General features: G+C 40.4%; 1 protein-coding gene across 5 annotated transcripts in view; it reads left to right on the forward strand.

The window, feature by feature from the left end:
- Window positions 1-570: 570 nt before the first annotated feature.
- Window positions 571-14,322, forward strand: part of NISCH (nischarin) — a 32,715-nt gene continuing 18,963 nt past the window's right edge. For all 5 annotated transcript variants that reach the window (XM_054216169.1, XM_054216171.1, XM_054216170.1 and 2 more), the window contains exons 1-5: window positions 571-813; window positions 6,549-6,632; window positions 7,376-7,558; window positions 11,237-11,285; window positions 12,908-13,071. In XM_054216169.1, coding sequence (XP_054072144.1) covers window positions 727-813; window positions 6,549-6,632; window positions 7,376-7,558; window positions 11,237-11,285; window positions 12,908-13,071 — 567 coding nt within the window. In that variant the 5' untranslated portion in view covers window positions 571-726. The remainder of the gene's footprint in view (window positions 814-6,548; window positions 6,633-7,375; window positions 7,559-11,236; window positions 11,286-12,907; window positions 13,072-14,322) is intronic.

Raw genomic sequence — 14,322 nt, forward strand, 5'->3', positions numbered from 1 at the left:
TGAGCCCTTCCCTTCCTCCCGAAGCCACAGCGGTGTCCCACATTTGCTGTCCCTGCTGGGAGCACACAGCTTCCTGCTGATGGAATGATGAGTATGAGCCTCATATAGTTTGTATTGGTATTGGGATCAATATTGATTCTTTAGCAGTATTAATGTTAATTATTTAGTCTTACTCTATTAAACCTGTTTACGTTTCAACCCTCGGGTTTCCTTGGTTTTTCCCCTTCCCGGGTGGGGAGGGGTGATTGGGAGGGAGAATAATTGCCTAAACGACAATAAAAGCGTAACAACTGCACCGCACAGCACGGTGTTGCATTGCAGACCACTGCAGAGCCCCACACAGCCCCGCACTCCGCCGTCACCCCGCACACCGCTGCGCCTCTCCCGGCGGGAGAGCCAGCGCGCATGCGCGCCCCCGCCCCAAACCCCGCCCCGACTGCCATTAGCCCCGCCCCTCCCTGTGTCAAGCCCCGCCCCTCCCAGCATAAACCCCGCCCACACCAGCAAGTCCCGCCCCTGCCGCCGCCGCCGGCTGCCAATAAAGAGGCGGCGGGCGGGGCGAGCCGCGCCCTGAGGGGGGTTAGAGCTAAGATGGCGGTGGTGGCAGAGCGGGCCGGGTCGGGGGCTGGTGCAGGCGGCGGTGGCGGCAGCAGCAGCAGCTACCAGCGGGGAGCGGTGACGGCGTGAGCGCGGCGGCGGCCGGTCCCCTGCACTTCCCGCGGCGTCATGGAAGCGGCGGCGGGGGGCGAAGACGGCGAGGAACCCCCGCGGGAGGCCCGCGTCGTGGGTTCCGAGCTGGTGGAGACCTACACGGTGCGGGGCCGGGGCTGAGAGAGCGCCGGGGCTGAGGAAGCGCCGGGGCCGGGACTCCCGCGGGGGCGAGCGGCGAGGCCGTGAGGGACGTGCCGGTGTCAGTGAGGCGGGGGGGAGCGGGCGCGCCTTAGGCAGCCTGAGGGGGAGCGGGCTGAAGCCGGGAGGGCGCAGCGCTGCTTTCTCTGAGGGAGCCCGGCAGCGGTTCTGGGCCCGGTTTTGCACCCACGGTAAAGCTAAGGCGAGAATAATTTGGCAGAGGTTTCCCAGCGGTTTCTGCCGCCGTGGGGGAATGTGTGTTGTGGGCAATCGGCCCCGGAGGAGCGGGGCTGCGGGTCTCTGGCCGGGGGGGCCCGGCCCCGGGGCTCCTTGTAGGGAGAGCCGGGGTTTTAGTGGAGGCTATTTTCAAATGTCACGTTCTCGCCCATATATACCTATACATATGCGTGTATATGTACATATGGTTATGAAAAAGTGTTATCGAGTCAACATAGCTTTTAAATTTGGGCTAAATATAGTAAGAAATATTTTCTTCAGGTGAACAATACCGTAAAAGTCCCTCTTGAAAAGCTAACCTTATTTTCAGAGTAAATCAGATGATTTAGGATAGACAGTTTTTTCTCTTACCCCACAAAAATAAAAAAAAAGGAAAGATTGTCAGCAGTGTTTTTATTTGGAGAAGGAATTAAATTTTTGATGTATAACTTGTTTTTTAACTGGTTGTATTCTACCAAGAGTTAATTGGTCTGTTTTTCAGGAAGAAGCTCATCATAAAACAAACGTCAGCATAATTACAGACAGAAAGCATCTTGAGCACACCACCCTTTGGTTATATAACTAAAAAATGTTTTCTGCTCTTACCTTCTTTTAGTGCAGTTTGAATGATCTTTTTTTTATATAGAATGTCTATAGTGACATCAGGTTTCTTCCTGTTGTAGGAACCTAAAAGAGAAAAGGGAGCAATGATCTAGAAAGGCAGTATTTGTAAAGTTGTGTAATAGTTACAAGTAATACTTCAGGTTACTGCCTCTGAAAAGGTACATGAAGAAAACAGAGCAACAGGAGAGTGATTTCTGAGTTTTTAATAGGACAGAGCATTTACACAGCTGTAGTACATGAAGGGCCTAACTCCTTTCTGATTGACAACCCTTGAAACATCATTGTGTGGGAATGACTGTCAGGTGGTGAGTAGCCATATTTACAGGCAAAAATGTCATGAGTGTTCAGTGAGGGAATTGGTTTGAAGCTTAAAATAAATTCTTGAAAATTGTTTCAGCTCTTTCTGTCTTGTTAGTTACGTAATGTGCAGTCACAGAAGTGATACTGCTGCTGTTGAGATGTTACTGCCTTGTGAGTTAGGATGTGGTTCATCCCCCAAGTAAGGTTGCTTTCGCAGTCCCCGATGAGCCCAAGAGGCATGGCGAGGCTTGCGGCATGGTGACTGGAAACTTCCATTTGAGGTGTGAACCAAGACTTAGCAGAGCTCATGTTGTTGTTGAGGATTTCCATTAGTATTTTGCAATACCAGTGAATCAGAAATTCAAGTGAATTTAGTTGAGATGATGTCAAAATGTTATCTGCCCCCTTATTCCAGTGGAGGTTATGGGCACAGGAGGTGAAATGTTAGCTACTTTGTGGCTTCAGCCTGCAAACTAGTATTGTGGTACAGCCAACCTTTGATAATGCCATTAATGTGCTAGATTGAGCTGTAGTTCAGGCATGTATCTTTGCAGGTAGTGTTCAGCAGATCAGCTGATAGTTAGGGATAACATTTTAAGCTGCTGCAGCTAAACCCAAGGAGGCTTATTTTTTCAGGGCCACATTTCTTTTTTAATTATTATGGCTCTGGAAATACAATGCCATTTTAATGCCATTTTTCTTGGGAGCTTTAAAAGTAGAGTGTTTTAAAGGCAAGATTTACTAGTATTTTGGTCCTACTTTGATTCTCTTGCTGCATTTTTGAAGGGGTTGTGGCATTAAGCTTACCTGTGTGTAAACCTCTTAAAACTGTTAGCAGGACTCCAAGCCTGCAGACAGTTTGTATGAGATAGACCCAAGCCTCTAGAAATACAGGAATTTATCTTTAAATGGAAACAGAAATTTTACAAAATTATTCACAAGGTTAAATGTTTCACAAAAATTATAATTTTTGTTTAGCGTTCAAAAACAGATAAGCAGCACTTAAGGACTTGATAAAGACCTGTACCAGAGCAGAAGAAAGTGAAGAAATTAGATGGTGTAGAAGTCAGTCAAATCTGGTAAAGGTGAGAAAGGAAATATACCAGTAGCAGGGTGCATCTTTATCTGTTAACATGTAGTAGTCAAGGTGGCAGTGGTCCTAATTACATCCTTTTTTTTGAAAGTTATTTTTCTTTTGGCATCTGTGCTTCCTATTGTACTCTGTATTTCAGAGCTCATAATCTCAATAGAAGGAGACTTATTTTAATGACATCCATTTGGCAGTTGTGAGATTAAATCCTGTAAAATGTGTTGGGGAGGCTCATGTTTCTGTGTAAATTTGAAGGTAGTTTTAAAAATGTGATTCTTGTTGGAGTTGCTAGGGTGGAAGGCAAGGTATGGATAAATCCAGCAGGAAAAAATACTGCACTTGTTGATGTTTTTTTTCTGTTGGGTTAGAAAAGTATGAGTGCTCTTACTAGGTATTTCTCCTGCATGTGCTGGTCCAGCTAGACGCTGACTGAAGACTGGCTGATTGCTAGAATGCCTCAAGGCTGCCAGTGCTTCATTTGTTTCCTGCTATGTATTTGTTTGGCCCAAAATTGCCTTCCTGCTTTTCCTGTCTTTTGCAGCTGTTTTTAATATAAATACTAGCTTTGTTATTTAAGGAAAATACTGTGGCTTCCTTGAATGGGTGTAAACTAACTACTTCAGGAGGCAGGGAGGAGGAGATGTGGTTGCATCACTGCACTGGAATTTGGGACCTACTGGCTGAAGTCACACCTGTGTCCCAGGCTTTTGTGGGCAGCTCTGCCCTTTTGCTTGACAGTACTGACATATGAAGTTGGATGAGGGAAACTGTAGAAATGCAAGTTTTCCATATAAAGTGAGATGGGCAAGTTTTTCTAATGTGTACAGGAAGTAAACAAAAGGCAGGCTGGAATCACTGCTGTTCATTTAACAGCTGGTTTAAAAATTATACATCTTAAAAAAGTTTTAGTAAATATTTCACCTTTAAATATTTAGGGAGACAAAGGCATGCTGGTTGGTGGTGTGAATACTTAACTACAAAGAGTTTGAAGTCCCTGGTTAGAAAAATCTTGAAAATATACAGCACTACAGATATGCTAGACACTTTATGAAGAACTTGGCCAAAACAACGGATTTATATAAAGGTGTACAAAATTTGTTATACATAAGAGTTCGTTAGAGATATGGGGTGGAGGAAAGTCTGTGAATGTTAACGCTTTTGCATTTTAGCTCAGTAGAAATGCATATGGCATAACTATGGGTGGAGATTTCACATGGTATATTTATGTCTGGGAGACAGTGTGGCATGATAGAATTTCATCATCTCTCCATGTATGCCTTCTAGCAGTTGGCTTGACGGGTAGGCAGTCCTTGAAGAATCTTAATTTAAACTGTCAGCCTTGTCATTAGTTGAAGATCAATTTATGTATCTGACTTCTTCAGAAACTTAACTTTTTTTTTTGCTTTAAAATGATTGATTTCTGTATTGAAACAAGTCTTTGAAGCACCAGAAGCATATTGCATTTGTATTTACTCTTCAAGATAACAGCAGCATGTGGACTGATGTGAAATCAGCTGCTGTCATTCTGCGTACTGATGCTGTTTGAAGGGTGAATGTGTACTGCCAGCTCTGGCTGTGCTTTATGTGGGGATTACTATGGCTTTTTAAAGACTTCATTTGAGGAATTGTATCAGTGCATGAAACACTTGCTTAAACGGGTATTTTCCTGACCAGACTATCTGTTTGGCTTACTGCTGTGTTTCTAGAAGTGGTCAGTGCTTGCCATTTCAGCAAAAAGATATGAAACCTTTATTATGTATTTACTCTGACTGTATTGTATACAGAGATGAGGGACATTTGTTCCTTGTCTCACGAGCTCTCAGTTGGGAACTGTGACGTTTACTGAGTTTTCAGATCTAATCTGAGCTTTTATGCATTGCGTACTCAATGTGCGTTGCATATAGCTATGCTGCTGGCTCTGCCATAATTTAGTGCAGTCAGCTTTTAAAAAGAACTAGTCTTTTTATTATGATTTCTAAATGTAGTACTTTAGTTCTGACTTTAATCTTCTGGTTTCTTTTGAGTCTCTCCTTGCATTCCTCAGGCTTATGAGGTACTTTTGAATGCTCAGGTTATTCCTGTTCTGATTTGTCACTGGCACAGTGAATAATCCTGATCTGCCATTTCCCAACACAACATGATGGGAAAGCAGATGCAGGCCTTAATTGAGAGTGTAATTCTGTGTAGGCATTCATCTGTTTTCAGTGCTTATCCGAACACTGACGTGTCACTTGCTGTATGCACTAGTCAGACATCTTGATTCAGTTCTCTGTAGGACTTGGGTTTTGTTCAGCAAGCCAGTGTCAGATGCTTACAGAAATATAATTGGTATGAGATATAGTCCATCTTTTAAAATGCAAGTGGTATTCTATTTAGGGTTTGTTATTGTGCTGGTCTGTACTAACAGTAAGCGAAAACTGGCCTTTTCCGTAACAAATTGAAACTTGATGCTTTTTCTTTCAAGTAGCAACTAGATGTGCATCAGTCTTATAGCAGCTGTGAGTCAGGTCTGTGATCTTTGGTAGTAAGCAAGTTCTCAACTCTATTAAATGCTTCCAAGATTTGATTACGAAGTGTTTTTTTCCCCAAGGAATATGGTTGTATTGGATAACACAGTTTATTTAATTTGTTATTTTCAAGTAGCTGTAGATCTGGTTTTGCTGAGTCTTGTTTGTTTCCTACTTTGTGTTTTATTTTGTACTTTTAAATTTTCTTTGGGATGGCTTGTTTCTGCCATATCCAAAGGTAGATTGTGAGTTTCCTGGAGAACCAGTACTGTTCAATCTAGAAAGTCGCCTACAATGAAAATCTTGGAATTGTTTGGTACATGGGTGGTTAAAAATACTTAGTTTTGTGTAAAAAAAAAAAAAAAAAAAAAAAGTTGCTTTAGATAATTTCAGTGATTCTTTGGTCACAGTTGTAACACTTGGGAAGTTATCTTGTGTGCTTTACCCTAAAAGGAATAAAACAGCTAACATCCAGTCAAGCAAAGGATTTGTCTAGATTTCTGAAGGGTTAAGCTCCAGATTTCTGCTTAACTGAGAAGTGACAGCAGGATGGTTGTCAAGTTCCTTTGCCTGTTGTGGAATTTGGTAGACTGAAGAAGGGGTGCTGCTGTCTCAGGCTTGTTGTGGATAGCTGTGAATGCCAACTTAGCTAGCAGAAGTCTTCAGAAAAAGAAGTAGCTTTAGAGATCTTGGTTATTAACCTTTGGGTTGCAAAATTAAAAGCCGTTGCTTTACGTTAAGAAGCATCTGCATGTTTTTGTGTGTAGAGCAGCCTTGTGAATGAGATTAGGCGTCCTACATCAGCAAAGCCACTTTAGAGTTTAGATTAGCTTTTAGTTAACTATGATTCTTTAAGAATGTAGAATCACCTTATAGTGCTACATTAACCAGCACATCTCACAGTCAGCTTCTCTTTGAGACGAATGCTTTGCAGTTCCCTTACTTTAATTTCTTTCTTTCAGGTATACGTTATTCAGGTCAGTGTTGGCAATTATCAGTGGACAGTCAAACATCGTTACAGTGATTTCCATGACTTGCATGAAAAGGTAAGGATGTTAAAACTGTGGCCTCTGTCTCTTGCAAAATATTGTACAGTTTGCGTAGTTCTGTTGTATGTGATGTGAATTCTACACTCAGTAAAGAGCAAGAATATCTGCCAGATGCCATCTGAGCTGCAGACTAAATCCTTTTTGTATGAACAATACTACTTGCCACTGTTACACTCCCCTCTTAAACTGAGGGACGTTGGCCTGGACAACTCTAGCCTTGGACAGAGTGGATTTCAGGCTGCAGTCATTAGACATTTTGCCAAGAGATGTTTATGATCAGCTGATGTGGTAACCAAAAGCTGGATTGGAGCAAAGACTCTCTTTTGGGAGGGGTGGATGATAAAACTGTCCTTAGACATTAGCATGGGGTAGTTAATAACCAGTGCTGATTAAAAATGACAAGTGAAAATGATGGAAAATCCACTATATTCAAGAGTGTGCTGTTTTCTTCCTCAGAAACGCACCAGTTATTCTGTGGTTTTATTACCTTAGTTACATTCTGCCATGTCATACTGTGAGCAGTTCTCTCAAAAAACACTATTATTGAACTTCTCATCATCTTATGATAAAATATTCTTTCTGAAAATACCTAAGACTTTGAAGTCAATAGCTAAATTTATGGAAGTAATTTTATTTTTGGACCTCACCAAGATCAGGCAATGTGCTCTTAATGTGTTCTGTTGCATCTTTTGTGGAAGTTCAGATGGTGAGTTGGATAGTAACTGGTTTTTGTCTTTCAGCTTGTTTCAGAAAAGAAAATAGATAAAAATCTGTTACCTCCCAAGAAGATTATTGGAAAAAATTCCAAAAGCCTGGTGGAGAAAAGACAGAAGGAATTAGAGGTCTACCTGCAAACCCTGCTAGTCAAGTTCCCCATTACAGCTCCAAAAGTTTTGTCACACTTCCTACACTTTCATTTATATGTAAGTTGTTTTTAGCATATAAAATGGAGGCCTAAGTGTCTTTCCCTAGTTGTCTGACTTGAAGAGAATTGTATGGAATCTTCACAAAATAGCTGAAACTGCTCTTTTTTCAGCGTTTTGCACAAAGTAATAAACAAAACATCTTTAAGATTTTTGACACCACTTTCTATTGTAGTAGATACTGTGCTGGCAAGGAGTGTGGGTAGGGAGGAGAGGAGAAAATAAATGCTGGCCGGATAGTTGGAAGCTGTGAATAAATCTGAAGCTGAATTGGTTGTTAGGCTGAAGTCAATAGTGCTGGCTCTCCGAAGGAACATTGCATAATTGATCCACACGCACCCCTACTTAGTGGTTAATGCGTAGAGCTGTGGTTCACACTGAAACAGTTTCCAGTAGCCCAAATGAAGAAAAATGGTGCTTCTCCAGGAGAAGCACACTGATGAAGTGGCCTCTGGAGAAATAGCTCCAGTCAGCAGACAAAACATTATGGTAAAGGATGCTTGAAGTAAGAAGCAATGACTTGCTTTCCTGTTCAGATTGCAATTTGTTCGTTCATCTCTTGTGTATAATTAGACTTTTTTTTTCAGTATGGCATCATGTAAGTGGGAGAATGAACTTCATAGAGAGGAAAATGCACTGGAGAACTCAATGGAAAGGAGGAGCAGTAATTGCTTTGGGGAGGGATGTGCTGAGATGGCCCTCCATGATTTCATATGAAGGCTTCAGAAATGAGTCACAAATGGTCCATTAGATGTGTTAATTAAGCTTTAGCAACACAGAAAAACCTGTTCTAGTTATGTTACATGAACATAATTATTCTGCTAAGACTTTAGAGTTTGACTTAGATAAACAGTAGGTTTACTTCATAGTGTTGCTGTTGCCCTGCAGATTTCAATGAGAAGCACCAGTCTGTTGTGATCAAGCCCTCTAAAATTAATTAGAGGTCTTAAATGTATTAAAAATATGTGTGGTGATGTAGGAACAGTTCTGTTCAGATGGAGCAAACTTCCTGATTACCAGGAAGTTGCAGAATTTTTCTGTTCTCTGCCTACTCAGTCTCTTAAATGATGTCTGTTTCATTAACGTTTCAATGCTGTAACTTCAACGAAGGTTTTATGCAGGCAGAAATTCTTCCTAGTCCTGCTCCTGTTTTTCAGTTAGACTGGGTTTTTTTCCTGTTGCTGTAATGTTCATCCTTTTTTACTTCTCCAAAGAACTGGCATTATTTAGATACAAATGCTTCCCTGTTTCTATACTGTGCTTGTGTATTAAGAGCAAAGTTGTTGCTTAATGTGCATTTCTTTGCTTTAGGATGAGTCTGGCTTGAGGTATAAACTCAAATGTTTTTGCTTGGAACTTTGGAGTACTTTTGAATATTTATGAAAAAAAGTTAGTTGTTCAGCAGAAAAGCTAAATATTTACTACAACGATTCTACTGGAAAATAACCTTCCTGCTGAACTTTGATCTTTTAGAATATCTTTGTTACCAGACAGCCTGTGTGCATGCTTGAGCCATTATAAGCCCCGATATTGCCTCATTAGTTTATATAGGAAGGCTGCAATTTTTGGCTATTCTTATTTGTAGCTTATTTCCAGTAGGGATTATTTAATTTTATTTGCCAGGCTAATGAAACTAAATGGAGTAGAAATATCTACAGTAAATACATTACAACCACTTTGGAGCCTTTACATGTCACAGGGAAAAGCCAGGTACGGTTTAGCAAAAAGAAGCAGTTGCATGTGACAGCAGTGTAGAACATTATTGTTACTTATTTTGTTGCACTGTCTTATACTTTGCCATCTAAGAAGATTTGGTTTGTTAACTTACAGATAGAAGCTTTTGCAAGAAAAGAATTGAGTACCCACAGACTGCTGTTCAGAGACACCTGCAGACAATGGACTTTTGTGGGTTTGATGCATATAAGTAGTTAGAGCTAAGACAGAGGTCTCTTGTAGACAGAGGAATAGAGTTGCTTTTTTTTGCCTGCTAGTCACTGAACAGTTCAAGTCATAATCTTGTTTCAATTATAAATGTAGAAAAAAATTCCTGCTCTGTGTCCCAGATGATGAAAGGGATACAGAGTATAGTTTTCATTATGTCTGTGCATGCCAAATGAGTGTAATTGGCTTATTCATATGAGTCGGAATTGTTGAATTTTGTTTGTAATGCAGCTTCTAGCATGTTGTTCTCAAAACTGTGGTGTGGAGGCTTTGTTCATCCTCAGTGAGTGGGGTTTCAGTTATACTAGGAATGTGCTTTTCTGAAATGCTTGCCTCATCAAATGAGCTGAACTGTCTGCTGCAGATGTCCTGTGGATTTATTCCCTTGTTATGAATCACGAGGGATTTGTCAGTGAAGTAGACTCATCAAATACTCATTTTGTGATGATCTATAGTACCTGTTTATCCTTTGCAGCTACCTTAAAATGAGATGTGTGTGTCTAGGGAAAGCTTCACTATCACAAATAGTTTTATTGTTTCTTTTTGTGGGCCTTTGAGAGAGAACTGATGGAAATGCTTAGAACTACTTCAGGACTTCCACAGAGCATTTACTTTTTGTGGAAAGAAGTATGCCCAGATGGGAAATACTTGTACTGATCTTTGTGCACCTTCAGATTTAGAAAGAACAAATCCCTGCATTGAGTTTTCAGCCTTTTCCGTTCCTCCTGGAGCTGTCAGTGCCTGGAATGGAGTTGAGCACCTGGATAGGCCCAGGAGGATAGAGAAGATGGAAGATGGAAAAAGGGGGCTTTTGAATTACTCTGCAGCAAGCAGAATAGAGTTGAAGTCCAGAAGAGTAATTACTTTTTATGTATCTCTCTTTCTGGACGTGTTTAGTTTGGAGAAGAGGAGGCTGAGGGGAGACCTCATTGCCCTCTACAGCTACCTGAAAGGAGGTTGTAGAGAGGTGGGTGTTGGCCTCTTCTCCCAGGTGAATAATGACAGGACCAGAGGAAATGGTCTGAAGTTGCGGCAGGAGAGGTTTAGGTTAGATATTAGGAAGAATTACTTTACTGAAAGAGTAGTCAGGCACTGGAACAGCCTGCCCAGGGAGGTGGTTGAGTCACCATCCCTGGAGGTATTTAAGAAACGTCTAGATGTGGCACTTCAGGGCATGCTCTAGTGGCAGAGATTGTAGGGGGGTTTTTGTGTGTGTATGGTTGGACTTGATTTCAAAGGTCCTTTCCAACCATGAAGATTCTATGATTCCCTGTAGACCTGTTAATCTAAAGTTTTCTGTGTATTAGTGATACTCTGAGGAAATGTTGAGTGCATGATGCATTAGGTTAGTCTTAATGTTAATATTTAAAGAACACTATCCTTGTAATAGTTTCTTCAGAACTGAGCTTTCTTTGAAGTTGGACTAATGATGGCTAGTCATAGTTGCTCTAGTTGCTGTTGCCCTTTTCTAATGTATGCAGGATGTGATTATTTAAATGTAGTTCAGTATCTGCTATCTTGGAAATGAAAACTGTATGAAATTAAATAATTTCAGGTCATTTTTATGAAGTATTTTTAAGTTACAAAGAAATCCATAAGACATGATCACAGTTGATTTCTGTTTAAAGAAGTCCTGTACCGTAGCAAAAAAGGGAGACTTCAGCAAAAGTACATGTTGAAAAATTGTATCTGTAAGTATGTAAATAACACTTGATTACAATGGCTTATTCTTTACAGGAGATCAATGGGATCACTGCTGCGTTGGCTGAAGAGCTCTTCCACAAAGGTAAAGAACTTACAAGATTTTAACTGGGAATGGTTTCCTCTATGTGCATGCATTAATGTACCTGTGATATTTAATCTTCAGGAAATGAGAAATCTGAATATTTCATATCAGACTGAGACTTTTTCTTCACGTTTTTCTTGCTGCTTGTACTTTCATTCAAGCTGCATTTTGGGAGGAGCTGTAACAGTAGTGCCACTACATTTAGAAACAAAACAGAGAAATTGATGAATTTAGGTTTTGAAGAGGACCTACAAGTCTGTGTTCTTAAAGGATAGGATGTGATAACTGGTGATCAGAAGCTTTTGTTAAGCTTTCTGTCTTGGTATGTTTTAGTGTAACCTGTAAGGAAGTTTGGTTTATATCAATGAGTCCTGATATAGTGTGTGTTAAATGTGAGAGGGCACTTTACGTATCTAAATAAATATTGTTCTTCCAGAATTCAGGAAACATGAGACCTGGTCAGTTAATTAAAGGATGGCCTTTGCTGAGGCTGGAAGATGACAGTGACATGCACTTACTGTAACTGCAACAGCTCTAACTGGTCCATTAACAGTAGGAGGCATGTGAAATGATTAACCCATGCTAATTTTGTTTTGAAGGACATGATAGATGCTACTGTGTAATTCCAGTTGGCTAAGGTGATAGGTGAAGCTTGTTTCAGCGTGCCATTTCAGATTGTTCTGGCACAAAATTAACTTTAGGTCAAGCCATTTCAGAGGGTCCATGCAGCAAATTTTGGAACACTTTAAGGAAGCTCCTGAAGAAATCTTTCCTGACTTTGTAGTACCTGCAGTCCCACTGATACCAAAATCATTGATGTCTGACTGCTGTATATAGTGTAGCCATCCAGTAACATGTAGCTGGACGCTTGGACTTGCTCCCACTGAAGCCAAAGGGAATTTTACTCCTCAGAGCGTGTCTGAGAACTCAGCTTATTGTGAAAGCTGATGCTCTCTTGTCCCTGAAGTCAAACTGATGTCCCTAAAAGGAGGAGAAGAAAGGTATTAGTTCCATGTGTGCACGTTCTGACTGCCGTAGTGCTTTCAGAGGGGCTTTTGGATGCTGTTTCCTACTCTTGCTAGAATGAAATAGGATTGTAAAAATATTATCAAATAATGCATTTCCTGTTCTGGGAGTTTGCATTGGTATTAGTGTGGTGAAAGTCCCTTATACTCTCCAAGAAAATATATTTCCTACAATTTTGCATTTAGACAGAGGAGCAAAAGATGTCTGGGTTTTTTGGGTGGCAGGCACTGCTTATTCTGAATAGAGTAAGTCCTAACTGCTATAGAACTCAAGGATTTATCTCGGAAAAAGTTTAGTATCTCTTACCTTATATAAATGAACTTTGATTCCAGTCCTGTTAAGATTGAGGGAAACTTGCTATTAGTTGCACTAGGAGCAATATTTGAATACCTAAATTATTTTGGTGTTAAAAAAAATCTTAATTCAGCCATTCTACTTTAAAGTGGCAAAAAAGGACATTGTTTTGGTACCTTAATCATGAGCTTAGAGTATAAATGACAAAGACTTAATATCTATCATTAGATCTCCCATGTACCATTTATTCTTTTGTAACCATTGCAGCATTGTGTTTGATAACATCATACTCTGTTTTCCAGGAGAGCAGTTATTAATGGCTGGGGAAGTCTTCACCATCAGACCCTTGCAGTTATATGCTGTCACTCAACAGTTGCTACAGGGGAAGCCTACATGTGCTAATGGAGATGCCAAAACAGATCTAGGTCATATTCTAGACTTCACTTGTAGACTCAAGTATTTAAAGGTGAGCTATGCTTGCACACATACTGGAGATGTTGCTTCTATGACATGATTCTTAGCATGCTCTTGGAGTCTAGTTTGAATACACAAGAACTTTATTCATAGTAAACACCTGCAAGCATTTAGAAGTCAATATTAAATATCTCTGTTTATTGTCAGCCTTCAATACACATTGTTGTCTAACGAAGATGTTGATTCTCCAATGTGGTCTCTTCAGTAGTGCTCTCTGTAGAGATGCAATCACAGAATCGTAGTGGGTGCTAGTAGGAGTGGCACTGACCTAAATATTATGAATATTTGATAAATAAATAATATTGTTCTCTTCAACCCTGCATTCTTTACAAACACTCTGGGTAAGCCAATGTATATGTATATATATATATATGCATACAAGCACATGTGTATATAAATACTGTCCCCTTTCTCACCTTTGACTGTATCTGAAAGCTTTAAAAAACAACCCAACAAAACCCTCAGTTTCATAGATGAGATGGCACTGAATTTCTAGCTAAAATACCATTTCAGAATAAATGTAAAATAGTCTCAGAACAGATAATTTGTTTTTTTCCTACCAAATAAGTGAATTGGACTTTTTCCTGAGTAATTTTTTTAACACTGCTTGCTACAGCTCAAAAACTTTTTAGCCCTGTTATTACATGAAGAGCAGCTTCCTTTGTGTGGTATGGTGAAACAAAGGGGAGTGGATCAGGGGAAGTGTCACTGGAGGACTTAGGTAGTTGCAAAAGCAAAACCACAGCTGTACTGGTATTCCTGTGGATCTTCAGTTGCCTTTGCCATCCTGTGTGTGTATAGAATCCTCTGAACAGAGGATTCTCTGTCTGGAGAAGAGCATGTTGTTTAGAAAAATGCCCATCTTCAGAATTTCTGGCCCTTTTGAATGCTTGTGAGTGGGCACCTTCAGAGCTTGGAAGATACATTTAGAATCATAGAACAATTTGAGTTGAAGGGTAGGACCAGACAAAAACCTTAAAGATTTCTCCCAAAACTATATTCACAGCAAACATAAATGAAAAAAACTCTTTTATGCTGCTGACATGCTCTGACTCCAGAATCCAATGACCACATGGAAACATTAGATGCAGTTTTATTAGATGTATACCAATGTCTAATGTTTCCTTCAAACCTGTATTGTCAATGCCTTGAACTTCATCCCCTGTTGTGGAATTGAAGACAGTTCTATCTTGGAGGATCCAGATGTTTCAAGGAAGTTGTTTTTAGTGAATGCAGCTCTGCT

Source organism: Rissa tridactyla, chromosome 10 (genome assembly GCF_028500815.1).
Source record: "Rissa tridactyla isolate bRisTri1 chromosome 10, bRisTri1.patW.cur.20221130, whole genome shotgun sequence".
Classification (NCBI taxonomy): domain Eukaryota; kingdom Metazoa; phylum Chordata; class Aves; order Charadriiformes; family Laridae; genus Rissa; species Rissa tridactyla.